General features: G+C 49.3%; 2 protein-coding genes across 6 annotated transcripts in view; both read right to left on the bottom strand.

Annotated features, from left to right (window-relative positions):
- Positions 1-4,135, bottom strand: part of LOC307205583 (lysosomal acid glucosylceramidase-like) — a 39,115-nt gene extending 34,980 nt beyond the window's left edge. Inside the window, exon 1 of the mRNA XM_079958177.1 lies at positions 4,069-4,135. The gene's annotated coding sequence lies outside the window, so the exon portion shown is untranslated. The remainder of the gene's footprint in view (positions 1-4,068) is intronic.
- A 10,414-nt stretch (positions 4,136-14,549) lies between these two features.
- ENTREP3 (endosomal transmembrane epsin interactor 3) overlaps positions 14,550-26,026 on the bottom strand; it is a 37,194-nt gene continuing 25,717 nt past the window's right edge. For 4 of the 5 annotated variants that reach the window (XM_079958043.1, XM_079958042.1, XM_079958041.1 and 1 more), the window contains exons 11-12: positions 24,053-24,318; positions 14,550-17,534 (exon numbers count right to left, since the gene is read on the bottom strand). In XM_079958043.1, coding sequence (XP_079814169.1) covers positions 17,370-17,534; positions 24,053-24,318 — 431 coding nt within the window. In that variant the 3' untranslated portion in view covers positions 14,550-17,369. The remainder of the gene's footprint in view (positions 17,535-24,052; positions 24,319-26,026) is intronic. The other variant, XM_079958044.1, reaches the window with a different exon arrangement.

A 26,026-nucleotide genomic window follows, 5' to 3' on the forward strand; every position in this document is an offset into this window, starting at 1 on the left:
ACCCCTGCCCGTACGGGCCAGTCTTGACAGACTCTAGGGTTGTGCACTCATCTCACTCAAGAGGCCGGGGGCCAGCGCTGTCCGCAGACACTTCCGGGTCACGTGGCCAGCGTGACAAGCTGCATCTGGCGAGCCAGAGCAGCACACGGAACGCCGTTTACCTTCCTGCTGGTAAGCGGTCCCTATGAGACGGCTATGAAAGCTGCTAAGAAATCTTACTTTGCAGCTTCCATTGCATCCGCTAGCTCTCGCCCGGCACAACTTTTTAGAATAATTAGGTCAATAACGTCCTTAGGAGGACAACCAAATTTAAGCACAAATTCAACCCACAGCTGTGAGGCATTTGCGAGTTTTTTTGCGGAGAAAGTCCTGTTGCTCCGCCGTGACCTCCCTGCCAATTTAGATACAGTGACTGAACTGGAGGCCCCTCGACTGACTTCAGGTCCAGTGTTGGACCATTTCGATCGGATACTCCCTACTGATGTGGATAGATTCCTCCAAGTTGGTAGGCCCACCACCTGCCTCCTCGATCCGTGCCCGTCTTGGCTGATTAGGGAGTGTCCAGATGTTGTGCGGACCCCCCTGGTTGAAATTATCAATTTGTCCCTTGACACGGGGACATTCCCAGGGGAACTGAAGGAAGCAGTGGTGTGTCCACTCTTAAAAAAAACTTCATTAGATCCCTTAGACCTATCCAATTACCGCCCAGTTTCAAATCTTCCATACCTGGGTAAGGTAATTGAGAGAGCGGTTGCTGAACAACTTGGTAGGTTTCTGGAGGAAACATCGGCATTAGATCCATTTCAGTCCGGTTTCCGTCCTGGTTTTGGGACGGAGACGGCTCTGGTTGCCCTAACAGATGATCTCCGTAGACAACTGAATCGAGGCGGGTCAGGACTGCTGATCCTTTTAGATTTGTCAGCAGCCTTTGACATGGTCGATCATGATCTTCTGGACCACCGCCTCGCAGACGTGGGGATACAGGGCATAGCCCGTAACTGGTTGTGCTCTTTTATCTCTGGTCGGGGACAGAGGGTGGCACTAAGGAGGGAAATGTCGTCGCGCCACTCCTTGGTGTGCGGAGTGCCGCAGGGCGCAATTCTCTCCCCAATGCTTTTTAACATCTTCATGCGCCCCCTTGCCCAGATTATCCGGAGCTTTGGGCTGGGCTGTCACCAATATGCTGGTGACACTCAGCTCTATCTGCTGATGGATGGCCACACCGACTCGACCCCGAACACACTGACCAGATGCTTGGAAGCTGTGGCTGGATGGTTTCGTGGGAGCCAATTGAAACTAAATCCTTCGAAGACAGAGGTCCTATGGCTAGGTCGGGATGGCATGGGGATGAGGGACCAACTCCCTTCTCTTGCGGGGGCCCAATTAGTGCCATTGCCTTCCGTTAAGAGTTTGGGTGTAATCCCTGACGCCTCCCTTTCCATGGAGGCGCAGGTTACAGCAACAGCCAAGGCGACATTTTTCCACCTTCGCCGCATCAAGCAGTTGGTCCCTTACCTTTCCCGCCCCGACATGGCCACAGTGATCCATGCGACGGTCATTTCCAGGCTTGACTACTGTAATTCGCTCTATGCGGGGCTGCCCTTGAAGCTGTCCCAGAAACTCCAGCGGGTACAGAATGCTGCAGCGAGGCTCCTCACGGGGTCTCTGCCATGGGAGCATATTCACCCAGTGCTTTTCAAGCTGCACTGGCTCCCGGTGGAGTACAGGGTCAGATTTAAGGTGCTGGTTTTGACCTTTAAAGCCCTTCACGGCCTAGGACCCTCGTACTATGGGACCGCCTCTCCCGGTATGCCCCACGGAGAGCCTCAAGGTCCATAAATAGCAACACCCTAGTGGTCCCGGGCCCTAAGGAAGTTAGATTGGCTTCAACCAGAGCCAGGGCCTTTTCAACTCTGGCTCCGGCCTGGTGGAACGCTCTGCCTCATGAGACCAGGGCCCTGCAGGATCTGATTTCTTTCCACAGGGCCTGTAAGACAGAGTTGTTCCGCCTGGCCTTTGGCTTGGAGCCAATTTGATTCCCTCCCCCCCCCCCTCTCTCTTTTTATTTTCTTTTCCTTCTCCTCCTGCGATGAGGCTACATTTTAATATTTTAATGTTCCATTATTTTAATGTTGTATTTTATTTTTGTTTTTAAGTTGTAATCATTCTTCTTGTTTTTTTTATTGTTTGTAAGCCGCTCTGAGCCCGGCCTTGGCTGGGGAGGGCGGGGTATAAATAAAAATTATTATTATTATTATTATTATTTATCTACTTGCACCCGGGGGTGCTTTTGAACTGCTAGGTTGGCAGGCGCTGGGACCGAACGACGGGAGCGCACCCCGCCGCGGGGATTCGAACCGCCGACCATGCGATCGGCAAGTCCTAGGCGCTGAGGTCTTACCCACAGCACCACCCGTGTCCCATGCAGGCGTCTTTAAGCAGCTGGATTTCACCAGAGAAGCCGGAATCCCCTTTTCTATACACAATAGTTACAATGCACAGGAACCTTTGGAATATGGCCACCCTAACAATAATTATTTAAAGGTAGGAGGTGAGGTGGGGGTGAGAGACTTGACGTTAGTTTTAAGCTAGAGACATCCCCGTTTCCTGGGGACAGTCCCCGGATTTGCGAATAAGTCCCCGGACAAATTCCATCCCTGGAATGTCCCCAGATTTCATCTAACGTCCCTGGGAAACGCAGCAGCGGCATTCTCAGCAGCCCAGAGCAGTTGACTCTTGCTGGCTTCAGGAGCTGCTCCAAAGTCCCCATACAATGGTGGTGCAGGGGCTCAAAGATGCAGCTTCCAGGCTGCCTCCACCTTCCCTGACCCCAGCAACTAAGCTGTGAAGGGAGGCTTCATGATGCCTATCAGAGCAACCCTGATCCCAACTCCTACTTGCATGCAAGAGGAATCGGGGCAGGGATCTCTCAGTTAGGCAACGGGAAGCCTCCCTTCCCAGCTGAGGGATCCCCACACCCTCCTGCTTGCAGGCAAGTAGGAACGGGATTGGGGCTGCTCCGATGGAAAGGGAGGCATCGTGCTGCCTGAGAGATCCCTACCCCCTCCTGCTTGCACACAAGTAGGAGTTGGGATGGGGCTGCTCCGAAAGGCATAGCTGTCAACTTTCAGATTTGAAAACAAGGGATCAGCAGCCTCAAAAATAAGGGGTCAGCAGCATAGCTGTCAACTTTCGGATTTGAAAATAAGGGATCAGCAGCCTCACCTGTCCCAGAGACAGTCTATGGGATATTTAACAATCTGGGATAGCATAGGGAAACAGCGCTGAAATAAGGGAATTTCCCGCAAAAAAAGGGAAGGTTGACAGCAGCAGTAATAAATGAGAGGCAGGGCAGGGATAGAGGGTGGCGCTGTAGTCTAAGGCCACAGAGCCTAGGGCTTGCCGATCAGAAGGTCGGCGGTTCGAATCCCTGCGACGGGGTGAGCTCCCGTTGCTCGGTCCCTGCTCCTGCCAACCTAGCAGTTGGAAAGGATGTCAAAGTGCAAGTAGATAAATAGGTACCGCTCTGGCGGGAAGGTAAACGGCGTTTCTGTGCACTCTGGTTTCCGCCACGCTGTTCTGTTGTGCCAGAAGGGGTTTAGTCCTGCTGGCCACGTGACTTGGAAAGCTGTCTGTGGACAAACGCCCGCTCCCTCAGCCTACGCAAGTAGGAATGGGATTGGGGCCGCTCTCGGCCCTCCTTCTCTGCCTTCCATGCCTGACCCACCGCACACCGCTTCCCCACCACCACCACCGAAGAACCAACAAGTCAGTGGCTGCCCAGGCTCATGGAGAAAGGAGATAAAAGCCTCAGAGGAAGGGGAAAGGTGGCGGTTGAGGTCAAAGCAGCGGCAGCCCCTCTGCCACCGCCATCGCTGCATCAACGTCCCGAACGCGTAGTATTTATTTTATTTTATTTATTTAAAATGTCCCCAGATTCATTGAAAAAAATCTGGTAACCTTATTTTAAGCCAGCTCATAAAAGAGTTGGTGCCAGGAATCGAAGTGGGGAGGGTCAGAAGCATCTCTCCCCAGCAATAAGATAAAAATATAAAGAGACCCACTTACCCAGCAAGACGAAAGTCGGTATCTTTTCCCCTTTCCAGCAGCCACCAGGAAGCAGCCGATAACGATTTTACAGCTAGACTTTCACAGCCAGCCCAAGGCGAGGTGATCATATGATCTGCGGTCACATGACACCTGTGCTGCGGGCGGGGCGGGGTTCGCCCTGCAGGCGCCGGGCACCCGCCGAGCAATTAGCCCCATGGGAGCAGAAGGGGCTCGTTTACTTGGGAGCAAGCCTAGGATCGAGGGAGGGAGTTGCTTGCTTCGGAGCAAAAAAGATGCCGCAGGGTCGGATCCGCCCTGCAAAGAGACTTAAAACAAGGTTTTGCTTCCTCTCCCCACTCGATCTGTTGGGTTGCGAAAGGGTCGACGCAGTTTTCTTGGCTGCCGCGGAGACTCCCGTTGTCATTCACCCTCTGGAATTAATCGTGATTCATAATAATTGGTAAATCGTGATCCGTCATCTGCTGTCGTAGCCTCCCCCAGCCTCCTTTCATCGCTCCGCTCCCCCCCCCCAAAAAAAATAAGCCCGAAAAAGTGTTTAATAATAATAATAATAATAATTTTATTATTTGTACCGCCGCCCATCTGACTGGGTCGCCCCAGCTACTCTTTAACAGCTTCCATCATATACAGAAACGTCATCTGTAAAAATACAGCTCGCTGACTCCATGGTGAATATAATATGGGTAGATCTACTACGCCATACATTTAATCAATGCATGTTTAAAACACATGACCCCCGCCCCCCCCCAAAAAAATCCTGGGAACTGTAGTTTAAGGATGCTAGGAATGGTAGCAGTGTGTCTGTGTGTGTGTGTGTGTGTGTGTGTGAACTACAGTTCCCAGGATTCTGTGGTGCAAGTAATGTGTTTGAAATGTGCTGTGGGATGTGGCTTAAATGTATGTGCCATTCAAAAATAAGGGATCAGCAGCCTCACCTGTCCCGGGGACAGTCTACGGGATATCTAATCAATCCGGGAAATAAGTGGGAAGCAGCGGGAAACGGCGCTGGAATAAGGGAATTTCCTGCAAAAAAAGGGAAGGTTGACAGCTATGGTATGTGGCTTAAATGCATTTGTACCTCCCTGTCTCCCAGTTAAAGCAAGGGGTCCACATGATGTCCTCACCATCTCTGTGTGGTTCCTGACCTCTCGCACCCTTTTAATATGGAGTTTTTCACCTCTAGCCATTTTGGACTTTCAAAGGATTGGCGGCTGGGTGGGGAGCATGGGTGTAGCCAGGGGGCACGGGGGCTGTTGCCTCCCCAAAATAAGTAAATAAATAAAAATACTCATGTAAAAATACGCTGATTCCCGGACTGTCCGCGGGTCAAATTTAGAAGACGATTGGGCTGGATCCGGCCCCCGAGCCTTAGTTTGCCTACCCATGGTTTAAGGCCTTCAGGGAAAGGCTTCCCTCTCATCAGGCTTGCTCTCCACCATTTTTAATTTTGTTGTCGTTTAGTCGTTTAGTCATGTACGACTCTTTGTGACCCCATGGACCAGAGCACGCCAGGCACTCCTGTCTTCCACTGCCTTCCACAGTTTGGTCAAACTCATGTTTGTAGCTTCAAGAACAGTATCCAACCATCTTGTCCTCTGTCGTTCCCTTCTCCTTGTGCCCTCCATCTTTCCCAGCATCAGGGTTTTTTCCAGGGAGTCTTCTCTTCTCATGAGGTGGCCAAAGTATTGGAGCCTCAGCTTCACGATCTGTCCTTCCAGTGAGCACTCAGGGCTGATTTCCTTCAGAATGGAGAGGTTTGTTCTTCTTGCAGTCCATGGGACTCTCAAGAGTCTCCTCCAGCACCATAATTCAAAAGCATCAATTCTTCGGCGATCAGCCTTCTTTATGGTCCAGCTCTCATTTCCATACATCACTACTGGGGAAACCATAGCTTTAACTATACGGACCTTTGTTGGCAAGGTGATGTCTCTGCTTTTTAAGATGCTGTTTAGTTTTAAGATGCTGTCTAGTTTTTAATTTTAAAAGCACATAACGTTATCATAAACTGGGATTGCAGTCCTGAGAAGCCAAATGTGGTGTTGTGGTTCAAATGGGGAACATGGAAGGCAGCCACAAATCTCATAGGCCATCAACCTAACCTCCCTCGCAGGCTCCTTGTGAGGACAAAGTTGTGATACGCATGTGATAAAATTGACACAGGGTAAAATTGAATATAGCTTGGGGGCTGCATTCTCTTCTGGGGTCCACATATGACTGGGGCGAGAGCAGCCAGAGGCAAAAGGGAACAGGGCGGTTATGGGGTTTCATCAGCATTGGTTCTGCTCAAAGTGGACAAACTAAAACCAGTGGGCATGGTGAACTCGGGCCTATTATCTTCAACAGGCCTACTCTGAGCAGGAATGAGTTGGAAACAGCCCCTCTGTCTTTGTCCAGCAGGCTGGTTTCTACACAGACTCACTTCACCCACAAAGCAAGTCCAGAGCTCAAGGACACATTCCAGACCTTCCAAGTGTCCCTGTTTCCCAGGGACAGTCCCGGATTTACAGAAGCCGTCCTGGTTTCTGATTTGATCCCGGAATGCCCTGCTTCCTCTTAGGATGTCCCTCTGCACATGGGCAAGTTGTGTACAGTGGACGCTCGGGTTGCGAACGTGATCCGTGCGGGATGCACATGCGCAAACTCCAAAACCTGGAAGCAACCCGTTCCGGTACTTCTGGGTTTCGGAGCATCCGTAACCTGAAAAAAACGCAACCTTATGCGTCTGTAACCCGAGGTGTGACTGTATATTGATATAAATAAATGGTGGGATTTTGATTACAGTGGTGTCTTGGTTCTCAAATGCAATCTGTTCCGGAAGTCCCGGAACCGTTCAAAAACCAAGGCGCAGCTTCCGATTGGCTGCACTCAAGCGGAAGTCGCGTCGGACCTTCGGCTTCCAAAAAACGTTCGCGAACCGGAACAGTTACTTCCAGGTTTGCGGTGTTTGGGAGCCAATTTGTTTGGAAGCCAAGCCATTCGAGAACCAAGATACCACTCTATTTGGGATGGGAAAAGAGAAATACAAGCTACAGAGGAATTCCTGAGCTAGCCTAGGACATTAAGAAACAATACCTGGGTCACTGGGGGCCACTGGCAATGCAAGAGAGCAGGTCGGCCACGTCTTGATTCTCAAGGGAACACAGACCCTCCCTCTGACAGAATGTGCAGGTTCTTAAAACGGAATGGTGTCTCCTAGAAGAGGGCGCATCTGGCTGAAATAGAGAACATTCCGCACTGGAACATTTTTCTGTACCAAGTGAGGCAAAACAGACAAGTGATTAAAAGAGGTGTGTTGTAAGACCGTTAAGAGGGCAAAACACAAAGAAAGAATTGTTAAAACCTGCTCACTGGGGCAGTGACTAAATTGCTGATTAGCTGATGGCGCTGTGGGTTAAACCACAGAGCCTAGGACTTGCCAATCAGAAGGTCAGCGGTTCGAATCCCCACGATGGGGTGAACTCCGGTTGCTGGGGTCCCTGCTCCTGCCGACCTAGCAATTCGAAAATACGTCAAAGTGCAAGTAGATGAATAGGTACCGCTCCGGCGGGAAGGTAAACGGTGTTTCCGTGCGCTTCTCTGGTTCGCCAGAAGCGGTTTAGTCATGCTGGCCACATGACCCGGAAGCTGTACACCGGCTCCCTCGGCCAATAAAGCGAGATGAGCGCTGCAACCCCAGAGTCAGCCATGACTGGACCTAAAAGTCAGAGGTCCCTTTACCCTTTACCTTATAAACAAAAAATCAGAATAAGCTTCCTGCCCCGAGGCGCTTACACTGAAAATGGTACATTGCAGGAGATGGGAAGCACAAGGCTTTTTGTTATTGTTGTTAAATGCTGCTCTGATCAAACCTTTTTTTTTTTTTATGAAAAGGCTTTGAATCGATTCATGTCTGAATCCAACATATATAAAATAATAATGAAACATTAAACATTTTAAAACTTTTCCTATACAGGGCTGCCTTCAGATGTCTTCTAAAGGTCACATAACTCCGTACCCTCCCACATTTCTCGGTTGACAATAGGGACGTCCTAAGGAAAAGCAGGACATTCTGGGATCAGATCAGAAACAGGGACAGCTTCTGTAAATCTGGGACTGTCCCTGGAAAATAGGGACACTGGGAAGGTCTGGTTAAGAAGCTGAATGTTGGAATATTCAGGGCAGATAAAAGAATGTTGTTTTTCACACAGCGCGTACTTAGACTATGGAACTCCCTCCCACATGAGGCTGTGATGGAGCACCAACTCGGATTGCTTTAAATGAGGATGAGGAAAACTCATGGAGGACAAGGCTATCCGTGGCTAGGAGACATCGAGGCTATGTTCCACTTTCAGAGGTATTAAGCCTCTAAAAACCAGTTGCTGGAAACCACAAGCAGAGAAAGTGTTCTTGCGCTCAAATCCAGCTCACACGGCCTCCTCCCATAGGCTTCTGGTTGGCCACTGTGAGAACAGGATACGGGAAGAGATGATCCATGGGTGTGATCCAGCAGGGCTCTTGAGGATCAAGGCCGGTCGTGAAAATTGTCAGGCAGCAGACCTCTGAAATTGAAGGCACCAAAGTCTGCCACGGCTCTTCTGATGTCTGACTTCTTAAGCACTTAATTAAGTGTACACTTGGCCTATTAAACAGGGTGGGGAAGGGTGGATTAATGTCTATTCTCTCCCCAGGCCTGGAACATGCCAGAGAAGAGTCTGAGCTTCTCCATAAATTCAGTACAAGTACTGATACCCAAGCGTGCTGAGTTAGCACAGTTTTTTGCCGTCTTGGCATTGAAAGAAGAGAATGTCTATTGCCAGAATCAGGGGCATTTCCTAGGTGAATGAGCCCATTCCCTCCAACATTTCTCCGATGAAAATAGGGATGTCCTGTTTCATCTTCGTCGTCGTCATCATTTTGATCCCGGAATGTCCCATTTTCCCCTAGGACGTCTCTGTTTTCATCAAAGAAATGTTGGAGGGTATGGAGTTGTGCATGGGACGTGGGTGGCGCTGTGGTCTAAACCACTGAGCCTCTTGGGCTTGCCGATCAGAAGGTCGGCGGTTCGAATCCCCGCGAAACACGGCCTTGAAAACAGCACGTATGGGATATTTAAGATGCAGACAAACCAACAATTTGTGTTTTGCTGATAGGTGCATAAAAGGAGCTGAAGCTCACAGAGTTTTCCTGTAAACCTGCTAGAGAGAATTTGGCGAGAGACAAGCCTACTGTGCCCTGACACTGGGGGTGGGCATAGCTATATATTCTCCTAACTGCCTGGGCACGTCCTCTCCCTCTTTCCATCTCTTTCCGTTGTGCCAGCAACGTGACGACATCTGCCATATTTGAGCTTCAAGCTCAGACTACATTTTAAGACAGACTTAAGTATGCCTTGGGGATACTTGGGGTGGCGCTGTGGGTTAAACCACAGAGCCTAGGACTTGCCGATCAGAAGGTCGGCGGTTCGAATCCCCAAGACGGGGTGAGCTCCCATTGCTCGGTCCCTGCTTCTGCCAACCTAGCAGTTCAAAAGCACATCAAAGTGCAAGTAGATAAATAGATACCGCTCTGGCGGGAAGGTAAACGGCGTTTCCATGCGCTGCTCTGGTTCACCAGAAGTGGCTTAGTCCTGCTGGCCACATGACCTGGAAGCTGTACGCCAGCTTCCTCGGCCAATAAAGCGAGATGAGCGTCGCAACCCCAGAGTCGGCCACGACTGGACCTAATGGTCAGGGGTCTCTTTACCTTTACCTTATGGAGTTATGCGACCCCCCCCCCCCAGGCCTAGGAGATAAGTAACTATACAACCTTAAGTAGACATCTGAAGGTAGCTCTATACAGAGGTTTGTTTAAAAAAAGTTTAATTTGTGTGTGTGTGTGTGTGTGTTTTGTATATGTTGGAAGCAGCCCAGAGTGGCTGGGGAAACCAGTCAGGTAGACAGAGTATAAATTACAAAACTGCTCCTATTTCATCAGAAAAATGTTGGAGGGCATGTTCCTTATGTTCCTACCGGCCCAAAAATGTTGGCCTTACGTGTCAATGGCACATGACCCTGTTGCAGGTAGCAAGGTGGAATCAACCCTCAACCAAATTTCTCTTTCCTGTGGGACAGATCATCATTCAAGTACAGTATGGAATGGGAAGTCATCACATATTTCGGCCTCTGTTATCTTCCATGTGGGAGGGAGGAAGGAATGAGGTGGGGCCAGCCACCAAGGCGGTGTTTTTGCACACATTATATATGGGTCAGAGCTTGCAGTGCAGCAGCTGAAGAAGGAGCAAAAAGGGTTTTATTGTGTGTGTGTTTCTTGTGGCTGATTAGCTGCTCTCCCTGTGCAAAGGTCAGAGGGGCAGGGTTTCTGTTGAGGCAGGTGATTAGCTGTGGGAGGAGCTTATCAGAGCTTGCAGGGCATCTTTTAGATTTAGGGGAGCTAGTCTCAAACGTTTGTTGAGGGAGACCTAGGGTTTTTTTTGGGGGGGGAGTTATTTGTCCTGTCTGCACGCTTCTTATGATGGAGGACCGCTGTAGCCACCCCCAACGACACGTTCTCAAGATGGAGAGTGAGGGAACAGCTGTAGTCGCCTGCGGTTCCTGCGCAATGTTTGCCATCTTGCCAAAGGTTGCAGGCAGCTTTACCTGCAGCAATTGCATGTTGATTGCCCTCTTAAAAGACAAAGTCCAGCAACTGGAGGAACGTGTAGCTACGCTCCAAAGAATTAGAGAGCTGGAGCTCTTCTTGGAAGCAACAGAGCACACCGTCTCCACCAAGGAGGAGACAGGGGACTCCCCTGAGAAGGAGGCTAGTTCACCAACGCAGGAGCCAGATATATGGAGAAATGTGACTCAAAGAAGTAGGAAGCCCAGGGTTTGCTCTGATTGTTTAGAAATACACAATCCTCTCCCCTAGCATGGAAGACGAAGAGCAGACTCCATTTGAGGATCTCTCCCTCATTACAGTCGATCAGGTATATGAAGACGAGCAGCAAAGTCAGTCCTCAGGGAATGTGCAGGTGACCTTGGAACGGACAGCTCACGGAAGAACCCCGACCAAACCTAAGAGGAGGCGTGTAGTGGTGATAGGGGATTCCCTACTGAGGGGAACAGAAGCAGTGATCTGTGGGCCTGACAAGATGTCTCGGGAAGTGTGCTGTCTCCCCGGGGCTAAGATCCAAGATGTAACTGCATCCAACTCCCCGGGGCTAAGATCCAAGATGCAAGGAATCATAAAACCCACTGACAAATACCCCTTCCTCTTGGTTCATGTGGGAACCAATGACACTGCAAGCAATAGCCTCCAGAAGATCAAAAGAGACTATGAGGCTCTGGGCAGGAAATTGAAGCAATTAAATGCACAAATTGTCATCTCATCTGTCCTCCCAGTTGAACGACGTGGCCCAGGGAGAGAGAGAAAAATAGTGGAAGTGAACAGCTGGCTTCGCAAATGGTGTAAACAGGAACGGTTTGGATTCTTAGATCACGGACTGCAGTTTCTTGAAGATGGACTTCTGGCAAGCGATGGGCTGCACCTCACAACGGTTGGGAGGAATGTTTTTGCCAAAAATCTCAGAAACCTCATCAGGAGGGCTTTAAACTGACTAATGTGGGGGAGGGAGACAGTGCTCCTGAAGGTAGGAGTCTATCAATTGATGAAGATGATCATCCAAATGTCATAGACCAAATGGAGCAAACAGCACACAGACCTAGTGGTGGGAGGAAAAAATCCTTAAATAAGAGACACAGGGGAATGATTAATGGACTTCAGTGTCTGTACACTAATGCGCAAAGCATGGGAAATAAACAAGATGAGCTTGAGCTCTTGGTACAGCGAACTAAATATGACATAATAGGCATCACTGAAACCTGGTGGGATAAGTCCCACGACTGGAATGTAATAATGGAGGGATACAATCTATTTCAGAGAAACAGACCAGACAAGAAAGGAGGAGGAGTGGCGTTATATGTCAGGGATGTGTATACCTGTGAAGAGATCCAAGATTTAGAACCTCAAAGCCAAAGTGAGAGCATTTGGGTCAAAATTAAGGGAGAGAAGAATAACAGGGACCTCATTGTGGGAGTTTACTATAGATCCCCAAGCCAAACGGAGGACATAGATGATGCCTTCCTGGAACAGATGGCCAAGCATGCAAAAGGAAGGGAGATAGTAGTAATGTGGGACTTCAATTACCCAGATATTTGCTGGATGTCAAACTCAGCCAAGAGCATAAGATCAAACAGATTCCTCACTGGCCTTGCAGACAACTTTGTTGTCCAGAAAGTGGAAGAAGCAACAAGAGGAACAGCCATTTTAGATCTGGTCCTAACCAATGTTGATGACCTGGTTAGTGGGGTAGAAGTGGAAGGATCATTAGGCACGAGTGGTCATGCTCTTCTGAAGTTTACTATACAGCGGAAAGGAGCAGCCAAGCATACTAGGAATCAATTTCTTGACTTTAAGAAAGCCGACTTCATAAAACTTAGGGAAGTGCTGGGTGAGATCCCATGGACAGTAATACTAAAAGGAAAGGGAGTTCATGATGGCTGGGAGTTTGTTAAGAGGGAGATAGTAAAAGCACAACTTCAGGCAATACCAATGAGACGGAAACATGGAAGGTGTCTAAAGAAGCCAGGGTGGCTATCTAAAGAACTTTTAACTGAGTTAAGATTAAAAAAGGATGTGTACAAAAAATGGAAAAGGGGGGAAACCACCAAAGAGGAATTCAAACAAATAGCCAGCACATGTAGAAACAAAGTCAGAAAAGCTAAAGCACAGAATGAACTCAGGCTTGCTAGAGAGGTTAAAAGCAACAAAAAAGGCTTTTATGGGTATGTTCGTAGCAAAAGGAAGAACAAAGAAACAGTGGGGTCACTCAGAGGAGAAGATGGTGAAATGCAATCAGGGGACACAGAAAGGGCTGAACTCCTCAATGCCTTCTTTGCCTCAGTCTTCTCCGATAAAGAAAACAATGCCCGACCTGAAGAATTTGGAGCAAATGATTCAGCAGAGGAAACACAGCCCAGAATAACTAAGGAGACAGTACAAGAATACTTGGCTAGTTTAGATGTATTCAAGTCTCCAGGGCCAGATGAACTGCATCCAAGAGTATTAAAAGAACTGGCAGATGTGATCTCAGAACCACTGGCAGTCATCTTTGAGAATTCCTGGAGAACAGGCGAAGTCCCGGCAGACTGGAGGAGGGCAAATGTTGTCCCTATTTTCAAAAAGGGGAAAAGAGAGGACCCAAATAATTACCGCCCAGTCAGTCTGACATCAATACCAGGGAAGATTCTGGAGCAGATCATTAAGCAAACAGTCTGTGAGCACCTAGAAAGGAATGCTGTGATCACCAATAGTCAGCATGGATTTCTGAAAAATAAGTCATGTCAGACTAACCTGATCTCGTTTTTTGACAGAATTACAAGCCTGATAGATGAAGGGAATGCAGTGGATGTAGCCTACCTTGATCTCAGCAAGGCATTTGACAAGGTGCCCCATGATATTCTTGTAAAGAAGCTGGTAAAATGTGGACTTGACTATGCTACCACTCAGTGGATTTGTAACTGGCTGACTGACCGAACCCAAAGGGTGCTCATCAATGGTTCCTCTTCATCCTGGAGAAGAGTGACTAGTGGGGTGCCACAGGGTTCTGTCTTGGGCCCTATATATCTGTCTTGGGCCATATATTGACAGACCTGTATATTTCTAAATAATCACAATTTTTTAAAAAGAAACCCACCCCCCCAATAATCGTCCAGTGACATTTTTTTCAAAGGAAAGCAACCCCAGCTAAGTAGGACACACCTAAAAATTCTAACTTCTTGGGGTGAACACACCACCCAAGCCCACTGAAAGGTCGCCCTACAGTTAATGAGAGTTTGCACTGAAGAGCCCTCCGTGGTTTTGAACAGCGTCTGCAAATAATTCACATTTTGCCACATTCAAATGAGTAGAATCGGTTCCCTACCCCACCCCATCAGCCCTCCACCCCCTCCTGACTTCTTTATGCTTTTAGTTTCATCTCCAGTCTTCATTGGACATCCGGCAATTTGATTGTCAGGACTCTGTGACAACCTGGGTAGCCACCGTTTTCCATCCGGCTTGGCTCCTGCACTTTTAAATTAGCAGACAGGCAAAAGGAGCTTTTTCCCCAATACAGGGCATACAGCAACAGGAGAAAAGGCTTCACTTGGTGAACTGCAGGTGTCAAGCAATTGCTAATTACACCAGAGTCCAGTCTGGGAGGTGAGAAGTGATGAGACCTCATGCAGATTCAACCTAGAAAGTGATAAGGAACGGCTGTGAAATGTGTGGGTTCACTGTACTGGATAATGGGAAGACATGTCAACAACAATCGCATGATATTCTACTAAAGACAAAGCATTGCCTAATTCCTACATCAGCGTAGCGCAACCAAATCAAATGTTAAACAAGGTCTGCGAGACATCTTAGCTGTGTGTAGGTGTTTTTTAATGAAGTCCTCTTATAAAAACAGCAGCTACAGATTAGATAGATATGGCTTTATTTGGTTTATCTCAGGTAAGTATTTGTGCAACTCAAACTGACAGTGGTGAGCATCTCCCAGGGCGCTAGCTTTCCCGACTCCACTTGGCTCCTTTGCTTCTTAGCAGCCACGGTTGGAAATTTGGCAACACCTGCATCGCCACATTTTGCAGCCTGTTTGACACATGTGACTGCTAAAGGGAACATAGGCATCATTGCAAGGAGGGGAGAGTCAGCAGCCCTCCTTGCCAACCGAGCTCTCCACCCCACCCTCGCCCCCCGCCACGTACTCCCCTCAGCTCTGCAAAAAGGAGAGAAAAGGGAGCCCTGTCATCTTACAGATGTGCGCACCTGTGTTGCAAAAGAGCGAGGTAAGAGTGGGAGGACACACGACAGAGGAAAGCGTGGAACCAAACCGGTTGGGGGCTGTGTGTGGCATTGGTGTACATGCAGACTTCCTCCTTCAACAGGAAATAGGGTTGCCGGGTCTTGCGGAGTTTGACCTGAGGTTGCCAGGGGCTAAAAAGCCTCCCTTCTCAGAGTCTTCAAGTGAAGAAGGCCAGAGCAGGTGCCGGAGGGTGGGGGGGCAGGAGTTGTAAGTTTTGGGTTGGGACGGAGTAAGGGACTCTGCAAGGAAGAATGCTTGTTAACTGAAACTGTTAACAATCTAAAGGTAAAGGGACCCCTGACCATTAGGTCCAGTCATGGCCAACTCTGGGGTTGCAGCGCTCATCTCGCTTTATTGCCCGAGGGAGCCGGCGTACAGCTTCCGGGTCATGTGGCCAGCATGACTAAGCCGCTTCTGGCGAACCAGAGCAGCACACGGAAACACTGTTTACCTTCCCACTGGAGAGGTACCTAGTTATCTACTTGCACTTTGGCGTGTTTTCGAACTGCTAGGTCGGCAGGAGCAGGGACCGAGCAACGGGAGCTCACCCCGTGGCGGGGATTCGAACCGCCAACCTTCTGATCGGCAAGCCCTAGTCTCTGTGGTTTAACCCACAGCGCCACCCGTGTCCCTTGTTAACAATGTAGATAGCATTTATTTGTCTGCTCAACTCTTCCTATTGATTGTGACAGTAGACGATTAATCCGAATTATTAACGGGAGGTGAGGAGTAAAATAGATCAGTATACGAAGGGGTCAGGGTCAAGTGAAGGAAGTGGGGAAAGTCGCTGCTTGACTTGAGAACATTTTGTTCTTTGCTCTGACTCCTCTTGCGCAGAGGCAGCAGGTGTAATTTGACTCCCACCCCCCTGCCGCCTGAGATGTGCCATCCTTTGCCCAGGGCTGGCGCCAGCACTCAGCACCCGAGGGCAGCTGCTGAGGCCCCCTCATGTCCACAGGGTTGACCGCAGTTGCCAGAAACCCAGTGGTGGTTTGATAGCCTGCCGCCCGCTGAAACAAAATTCCCACAGTGCCCCACGACAGGGTCGTTGGAGGGGCATTCTGGGAAAAATACACTCATGACACAAGACTGGGGTAGGCTGGGGCTCGCCTCAGATCTGGAGCCAGACCTGCTCTGCTCCACCCCACACTGTGCAATGCTAAGCCCCATCTTGCCCTACCAGTGGCCAGGCCTCACCCTTTAAGCTCCTAGGCTCGGAGCCTTCTGCCTCATTGGATGGCTTTAAAAGGTTAGGGAAGGAGGCGGTGGCTATCAACAGAACCTCCAGGCTTAGAGGCAGTCTATTTTTGCAGGGCAGAAGTGAGGCAGCAGAGGGACGGCTCTTGCCCTCATGCCCTGCTTTCTGGGAGTCCCAAAGGCATCTCTGTTTGGGGCCACTGTGAGAAAGAGGCAGCTTTGGGGCAGATGAGCCAGCTTTGGTCTTTACGAGTCTTGGGAGACCCGGCAACCCTAGTGGGAAGCTCTCTTTCTCTCCAAAGTGATTCCAGAGAATTCATCTGGCCCTGTCCCAGCACCTGGGTAGAGAGAGGAAGCAACCAACCAAACAGTCAATCAAAGGCACAGCTAAAAGTGAGGTATCAGTAGTAGGCAAAGGGTTTGATGTTACACATACGCTAGGGCAGCTGAGCTCCTGGGCATGGTGTGTGTGCACGGGGGGGGGGGGGGGCTGTGGGAGGGGGGGAGCAGCAGCTGGAGATGAGAAGTCCAGGTAGGGTACCTCTCAGGTGGCCATGCAGGGAAATCCCTGGTGATGTCAATTAAATGTGCATAGAAGAGCTGGGATCATTCCCACCCCACCCCTCTTCTCGTGCCAAGGAAGCCTTTGCCAGGTCAAGCGGGATTCCTGGGCACGCATCTCTTCAGACGGGACAGCGGCTGCCATGCACACACACACCCCGCCACACAACGCCGTGAAGCATCAGGATGTGGTGAAGCGAGCCATTGCCCTGTGCAAGGCATCCGCCTCTGCCGCTGTGTGCCGCAGCTGGCTGGCAGGCAGTCAACATTTCCTTGGATACATACAAGTCAATTTGCGGGAGCCAAGAGTGCTGCCAACTGCAGCGTTTGCCAGCGTTCCCCATCGTAAAAGTCCTCAGGAGTCACTGGAGAGCGAGTGCTCCTTCCCACGCCACACAACCTAGAGGAGGTTGCAGAGCGAATGAGAACGATGCTTCTCATGGGCGCATCAATCAACACCTGGTCATTGCACCATCTCCGCAGGGCGGAACTCCTGCACGCTGCATTCCTTTCTTCTGTCTTCTTGACTGAGGTGGGAGAGTGGGTGGTTTTTTGCTTGTTTTTGCTACAGGAGCCCCAATCCAGTTTCTCCAGAAATCTAGCCTCGGGCTTCCTGATCTGAGGCCCGAAGCAGCCCCAATCGTTGGCATCAGGAAGACGCACGTTGAACGCCCTTTTACAGGTTACTCTCTCGGACGAGTCCGCTAAGGCTGTGGGGGCGCCTTCGCTCCAGCCGGCGGCCAGAGAGCAAGCGCCGCAAGGAGGAGGTAGAGCTCAGGTCCCCGCAGCTCTGCAGGTGAATCCCTTCCGGAGAGCTCCGCTCCAGCCTCTGCCTGGGCACCTGAGAGAAAAACAAAATGACAGCCTGTAAAGGAACACTAAGCCAGAGCTGCAATTTTCTTCCCTGCCCTCGAACCCTGTTAGCAGTGCTAAGGTTTGGCTGTACAGCTTGAGAAATCGTACTAAAAAAAAAAAATTGTATAAAATGTATATTTGTATTTTTTCTAATTTGTACTCTATAACATTAATAATTTTTTTAAAAAGAGAAATCATACTAAAAGGAGAGCAGCTCTGACCTCACAGAGAGATTGGCAAGCGGCGCTTTCAAAACAGGAATCACGGCTTCTAGCAGCTAAATGTATCGCAATATTTTAATATTTTTTGGGAAGCCACCCAGAGTGGCTGGGGAAGCCCGGCCAGATGGGCGGGGTATAAATAATAAATTATTATTATTATTATTATTATTATTATTATTATTATTATTATTATTAAAGAGCCAGACTTGTTTCAGAGAGGTTCGCTACAGAAGTTCAGCTCTTCTTTTTAGGCGGGCGAGGCAGAAAAGTAAAAAATTGTCTTAGGGGCCCATGGAGATTTCTCCAGAGATACTTCTTTTTTTCCATCCTCCTGCTCCAAAATGCAGACCTAGCAGCTGTTGCACAAGAGGTTATGCTGGTGGTTGCTCGCCTCCCCACCCTCCACAAGCCTGAAGCTAAGCCGGCTGCGTTGCATTTTCAGATACTGTACTGCGTTGTTAACAGGAGGGAGGGATTCAGTACCTAGCAAATACCTTCTGAAGCAATACATGGAGCCGTCCCTCCAAATTAACAGTTCTCCAAATTTTGCAACACAGTTCTCCAGCTAATTAATGGGTACAGAGATACCTATGTCACAGTTGTTTTCTTGTTCGTTGCTATGCTATGTGTCCTTGTACTGTAAACCACCCTTGGATGAAGGGCGGTATAGAAATTTAATAAAATAAATACAGATATTAGTGAAAATAATGTAGAAAATAGACACGCACACACCCACACACATATATAGCTTTTTTCTACATTATTTTCACTAATAATGCTTTTGCAAAGCAATTTTAATATATGTGTGTGTTGTTTGCTGTGCCCACCCCACTCTGCATAATAATAATAATAATAATAATAATAATAATAATAATAATAATTTATTATTTATTATTTATACCCTGTCCATCTGGCTGGGTTTCCCCAGCCACTCGGGGCGGCTCCCAACAGAATATTAAAACACGATAAAACATCAAACATTAAAAACTTCCGTAAACAGGGCTCCCGTCAGGCATCTTCTAAAAGTCTGGTAGTTGTTTATTTCCTTCACATCTGATGGGAGGGCGTTCCACAGGGCAGGTGCCACTACCGAGAAGGCCCTCTGCCTGGTTCCCTGTAGCTTCACTTCTCGCAATGAGGGAACCGCCAGAAGGCCCCCGGCGCTGGACCTCAACGTCCGGGCAGAACGATGGGGGTGGAGACGCTCCTTCAGGTATACTTCACCAAGGTGCCACTTGCTGGCTCAACATCTCAGCTCACACCAAGCCATGAGTAGGCAAACAAAGGCCTGAGGGCCGGATCAGGGCCAATCGCCTTCTACAGTAAATCTGGCCTGCGGACGGTCCGGGAATCAGCATGTTTTTACATGAGTAAAATGTGTCCTTTTATTTAAAATGCATCTCTGGGTTATTTGTGGGACATAGGAATTCGTTCATTCCCCTCCAAAAAATATAGTCCAGCCCCTACAAGGTCTGAGAGTCAGTGGACCGGCCCCCTGCTGAAAAAGTTTGCTGACCCCTGGCTTAAACCATGCAATGCAATTGCTGTGCCTTTAACCCTTGCCTTCCCTATGTTTCGCTCAGGTCTATGAGTTGGTCAGAAACAACAAGTTCTTCATCTGGTAGCAAGGGTCAAGAAAGGAGCCATCTTAGCCAAAATGGCACGACTCTGGGAAGCCTGTTGCATCTGTGGCCAATGCTTTTTCAGCTTTATGTCTATTCCTGCTTTGCTGTTGTTGAGGGATAAAAAGCGCAATGCGTGTTTTAGGCCACCTCCACAACATGGCTGCGCACACATTATTTATTTCCCTCCAAAGAATCCTGGGAACTGTAGTTTGCTCAGGGTACTGGGCATTGCACACCAGTGCGGGGCGAACTACGGTTCCCATGATGCTTTGTGGGTGGGGAAATGTGCTTTAAATTTACAGCATAGGCACAGTCTCTCGGGATTTTGTGGGAGGGGTTAAAGCACTTATCAGAAATTTAGGTTTGCGCAACTAAAGAGGATCTGTCACCGACCGCAACAAATCCATTTGCAAAAACAACACGACATTTACGGTAACATTCCGATTAAGGATGGCGAAATGAGCTGAAGCATGTTTAACAGGAAGACATGAAAGATTAACAGGGAGGCATGTGAGCACGGTGCAATGTTTGTTCTTGTATAACTCCCCTGCAATCCAGTCTGAAGGAACGCTCAGCAAAGACAGGGCACTGTCGAAGTAACCTCCACAATTTGCGCCAAGAGATCAGGGAGTATTGATGAGGGCAGACTTTATACTTGGGCTTACTCTCAGGGAAAAGTCAGAAGGGGTGTTCAATTTCTGAAGCAGCCTCCCACATACCCGGGATTTGATCAAGGAAGAATTCATTGTGAAACCTAAACAGGAGCTGGTTCAGTTCCTTTGTCGCCTTCTTTCAAGAGCTGTTCCCTAAGGCTCGGGCAATTAGGATGTTTAACCCTAATTAGTCAGCACCATCAATTTGCCTCCTTAAATACCTGAAATGGCCCACATCATATGGGGGTTTCCCAGCCTTTCAAAACTGGGCGTGGGGAGGTTATATTTTTGCCTTTGACAGCCTAATCATGGAGTCCTTCCTGATGGGTTCTTTCCCGTTTTCATCCACTGCAGGTGGATTTTAATTTATTACACTTGTTATTTGAGGGGGGAAGTTTATTTTTTTTTGGGGGGGGGGGGGGATAGCAAACAGGCAGCTTACAAGTAGCTCCAGAGGCTATACTTTTCCAGAGTTAATGATAAATACATTACTTCTGGTAAATTAGCTGCTAGAGGGCCATGACAATTTGTGCCCCGGGCTTTTTTAGACTCGTCTACCCATGTAGTATCTGAAACCAAAGTGGCGCATGGGTTGCCAGATGTTAATTCCACCCCCCACCCAGTTCTCCTACCCCACTATTAGAGGGAAAGGGCTTTCTTATGTTACGGAAATTACGGGGGGGCACATCTTTAAAGATAAACATTAGAAATATTATGCCTAAATATATCCTTCCAACTTGACAGCTCAGGGAAGTCACCTAGCTTTAAAAATAATATAAAATCATCTCCTTTCCCAGTTCCCCCCATTCCATAGCTATTTTCTCCTTGCAAAAGGACTCCAGGGAGTTCTCAGAGGTGACAATTGCTGGGCTCATTGTCAGCCAAGGGAAGCCAAATCTCATCACCTGACTCACCTCAGGCTCCAGACATGCAAAGGAACTTCTATTGTACTTTTGGGTGGTGGGTACTTAAGACATATTTGTCTATGCTCATCTTATACCTGAGTCTCGCCCTGCCATGTCTGCTTATGCTAATCTTGTACCAAGGACTTGTCTGGACATCTTTGCCAAGGTTAACCCCTCCCCTTCGAACTGTATTCTGGGATGTGGTGGGAAAGTTTTAAAAGTCTTTGTCACCCCATCCTCGGGGTTCAAAATTTGCTCTTTGAACCTACTGCGCAATAAACTTTGGTCTACAGCTATTTGCTGGACTCCTTCCTTTATTCCGCAGGGACCCGCGGGCTCTGCCCGACGAGCTGGGTGACTGAGCAGCCTTGCACCTAGATTTTTCCCTAACAATCCACTGTGGGATTTATTACATTTGTTATTTGAGGGGGGGAGGTTTTTTTTGGGGGGGGGGAATAGCACACAGGCAGCTTACAAGTAGCTCCAGAGGCTAAGTTTGGTCAGAATCGAGTATACTTTTCCAGAGTTAATGCTAAATACATTACTTCTGGTAAATTCACCGCTAGAGGGCCGTGAGAATTTGTGCCCTGGGCCTTTTTAGACTCGTCTACCCATGTAGTGGGACGCAGGTGGCGCTGTGGGTTAAAGCCTCAGCGCCTAGGGCTTGCCGATCGAAAGGTCGGCAGTTCGAATCCCTGCGGCGGGGTGCGCTCCCGCTGCTCGGTCCCAGCGCCTGCCAACCTAGCAGTTCGAAAGCACCCCCGGGTGCAAGTAGATAAATAGGGACCGCTTACCAGCGGGAAGGTAAACGGCGTTTCCGTGTGCGGCTCTGGCTCGCCAGAGCAGTGATGTCACGCTGGCCACGTGACCCGGAAGTGTCTCCGGACAGCGCTGGCCCCTGGCCTCTTAAGTGAGATGGGCGCACAACCCCAGAGTCTGTCAAGACTGGCCCGTACGGGCAGGGGTACCTTTACCTTTACCTTTACCCATGTAGTATCTGAAACCAAAGTGGCGCATGGGTTGCCAGATGTTAATTCCACCCCCCACCCAGTTCTCCTACCCCACTATTAGAGGGAAAGGGCTTTCTTATGTTACGGAAATTACGGGGGGGGGGCACATCTTTAAAGATAAACATTAGAAATATTATGCCTAAATATATCCTTCCAACTTGACAGCTCAGGGAAGTCACCTAGCTTTAAAAATAATATAAAATCATCTCCTTTCCCAGTTCCCCCCATTCCAAAGCTATTTTCCCCTTGAAAAAGGACTCCAGGAAGTTCCCAGAGGTGACAATTGCTGGGCTCATTGTTAGCCAAAGGAAGCCAAATCTCATCACCTGACTCGCCTCAGGCTCCAGACATGCAAAGGAACTTCTATTGTACTTTTGGGTGGTAGGTACTTAAGACATATTTGTCTATGCTCATCTTATACCTGAGTCTTGCCCTGCCATGTCTGCTTATGCTAATCTTGTACCAAGGACTTGTCTGGACATCTTTGCCAAGGTTAACCCCTCCCCTTCGAACTGTATTCTGGGATGTGGTGGGAAAGTTTTAAAAGTCTTTGTCACCCCATCCTCGGGGTTAAAAATTTGCTCTTTGAACCTATTGCGCAATAAACTTTGGTCTACAGCTATTTGCTCCGGTTGGCTGGACTCCTTCCTTTATTCCGCAGGGACCCGCGGGCTCTGCCCGACGAGCTGGGTGACTGAGCAGCCTCGCACCTAGATTTTTCCCTAACAATCCACTGTGGGTGGATTTTAATTTATTACATTTGTTATTTGAGGGGGGGAGGGTTTTTTTTGGGGGGGGGGGAATAGCACACAGGCAGCTTACAAGTAGCTCCAGAGGCTAAGTTTGGTCAGAATCGAGTATACTTTTCCAGAGTTAATGCTAAATACATTACTTCTGGTAAATTCACCGCTAGAGGGCCATGAGAATTTGTGCCCTGGGCCTTTTTAGACTCGTCTACCCATGTAGTGGGACGCAGGTGGCGCTGTGGGTTAAAGCCTCAGCGCCTAGGGCTTGCCGATCGAAAGGTCGGCGGTTCGAATCCCTGCGGCGGGGTGCTCTCCCGCTGCTCGGTCCCAGCGCCTGCCAACCTAGCAGTTCGAAAGCACCTCCGGGTGCAAGTAGATAAATAGGGACCGCTTACCAGCGGGAAGGTAAACGGCGTTTCCGTGTGCGGCTCTGGCTCTGGCCAGAGCAGCGATGTCACGCTGGCCACGTGACCCGGAAGTGTCTCCGGACAGCGCTGGCCCCTGGCCTCTTAAGTGAGATGGGCGCACAACCCCAGAGTCTGTCAAGACTGGCCCGTACGGGCAGGGGTACCTTTACCTTTACCTTTACCCATGTAGTATCTGAAACCAAAGTGGCGCATGGGTTGCCAGATGTTAATCCCCCCCCCGCCCAGAGGGAAAGGGCTTTCTTAAGACAAAACAAAAGAATTCTTGTCCAAATGAAGAGAACAAAAAGGAACAAAAAATTGTAGAATTGGGGGGGACCACAAGGGTCATCTAGCCCAACCCCTTGCAATGCAGGAATCTTTTTGCCCAGCCTGGGACTCGAACCCACAACCCTGAGATTAAAGTCTCGTGCTCTACCAACTCGGGGAGTTTTTAATGTCTGATGTCTTGCTGTGTTTCTTATACAGTGGTACCTTGGTTTAAGAACAGCTTAGTTTAAGAACGCTGCAAACCCGGAAGTAGGTGCTTTGGTTTGTAAACTTTGCCTTGGAAGCAGAACATGTTCTGCTTCCTGTTGAGTGTGTTCTATTTGTAAATTGAGTCCCCCGCTGCTATGGGAAAGCACGCCTTGGTTTAAGAACACTTTGGTTTAAGAACGGACTTCCGGAACGGATTAACTTCGTAAACCAAGGTACCACTGTATTCTGTTGGGAGCTGACCAGAGTGGCTGGTACAACTTAGTCAGAAGGGAGGGGTATAAGTAATAAATTAATTATCATCATCTTCACTTACTTGCCTTCCGTCCCACCAGCCACCACGACTGCTGAATTGATAAAAACTCCATTTCACGCGAAACAAAAAAATTAAGCAGCATGGGAAATCCCACTACCTGGTGAAAACTTGTTTTGCCCTCCGTACCTGCTTGCGCCCCGGAGTGCTGCTTCGCCCTGCCATTTCTGCTCCCGCCAGAGCCAGGTTGCGCTTGGACCTCTGCAGGAAACGGGCCACGAGCCCACGGGTCCCACGGCACACCTTCAAGTCCCCCAGGGAGCGCGTGCCAGTCTTGGACAGGTGCTGCAGCGGCGCTTTCCCTGGCACCTCCAGCTTGGCCTTCCCTGCCAAGCGAGCCCGCAGGGGCAGCTCGCAGAGTGACGGGTGTAAAAGGCAAGCTTCAGGGTAGGGCCCTGGGAAGAGAGGGAGGAAGGCAAGGTATTAATGGCAGGTAATAAGAACCTCCGGGACGCGGGTGGCGCTGTGGGTTAAACCACAGAGCCTAGGACTTGCCGATCAGAAGGTCGGCGGTTCGAATCCCCACGACGGGGTGAGCTCCGTTGCTCGGTCCCTGCTCCTGCTAACCTCGCAGTTCAAAAGCACATCAAAGTGCAAGTAGATAAATAAGTACCGCTCTGGCAGGAAGGTAAACAGCGTTTCCATGCGCTGCTCTGGTTTGCCAGAAGTGGCTTAGCCCTGCTGGCCACATGACCTGGAAGCTGTACACCGGCTCCATCGGCCAGGAAAGCGAGATGAGCGCCGCAACCCCAGAGTTGGTCACGACTGAACCTAATGGTCAGGGGTCCCTTTAACCTTTACCTTTAATAAGAGCCTCCATCTTCAGAGGCACTCTACCTCTGAACATCACAATTGATGGTGGGGTACAGGACACAGGGGTATCAGAGGTTGTGTGATTTCTGTAGGATGCTATGGGACACAGTTGCAGAGCTTTATGCTCCAGCACCGGGGGGGGGGGCGAGCGGAGAGCAGGTGGGGGCAGGGCTGGCACACGTCCTGGGGGCAGGGCGTGCCGCCCATAGGGTCATGGCACGCTTCCTGGGGGTGTGGCACCCAGCGCGGGCGGGGGGGCAGCCGCAATGACACCCCACTGGGATTGTGCTGGCACCCCACTGGGATTGTGATGGGACACGAACCAACTGGAAAAGAAGCAATACGTCCGCCCTGAAACTTCTTCATGCAAAAACAATATTGGAAGTGGGATTGTGAACAGGCAACTCCCCACTTACGAGGGGTTTATATTCAGGGCCCCTGCACGCATGAAAGCGGGGAACACCGTGGCTCGTGAGAAGCTCCTCCCCAGAGCCCGAGTCTTTGGGGAGGGTCTACTTACGAGCCACAAGGACCCTCCAGAGTGCTCCCCACTTCCGGGTTCCACTTCTAGGTTCCTGGCTCCGTTACACACAAGTAGATCGCTCACACGTGAGGAGTCGTCTGTATAACCTTCCTGACACCATAATGAGCACAAATAGCTATGGAGAGACGATAAGGAGGAGGTCTGGAAGAACCCTGAGTCAAAGGAGCAGGAAATACTTCTTAAACATACAGTGTTTACAATAGCCACCTCGATTTCAAGGCGCTAGACACCTGTCTCATTTCAGCTGTTAATTGATTACAGAGGGCTGAAGCTGCAGCACTAAAAGTCCAGTTTCTAGTGCAGGCTAAAGACACTGCTGGGGCAGGTGGCTACTCTCAGCGGTGCCCCTTCTGAGGATCACAGTTGTCATGCAAGGATGAGCATGTTCACAATGTTTTAGGCTGCACTGTAGTAAGAATGAGTACAGCGTTCAGACTTACTACAATTTCGTAAGAAGAATGATGCCAAAAACTGTTAGTAATAATACTCAAGGCAATTTGTCATTAATCATCTGCTCTGTGTCTTAAAATAAAACGATGTAACTAGAGACAAGACATCCTGTGAGGGCAATTAATTCCTTGAACTCCTGACATGTTTTATCTGCATGGAGGAACAGGTGGGTGGGAACTGTCTGGATTCCAAGGTGGCAGTCCTCATGATTCAAGCAGTCGCTGACCTCAACCTGTATCCGCTGGCTCATTATTTGCCAGGTTCAAAGATGGCAACCTCACTCAGCTTCAGCAGCC

Source organism: Podarcis cretensis (assembly GCF_951804945.1).
Source record: "Podarcis cretensis genome assembly, chromosome: 16".
Lineage (NCBI taxonomy): Eukaryota > Metazoa > Chordata > Lepidosauria > Squamata > Lacertidae > Podarcis > Podarcis cretensis.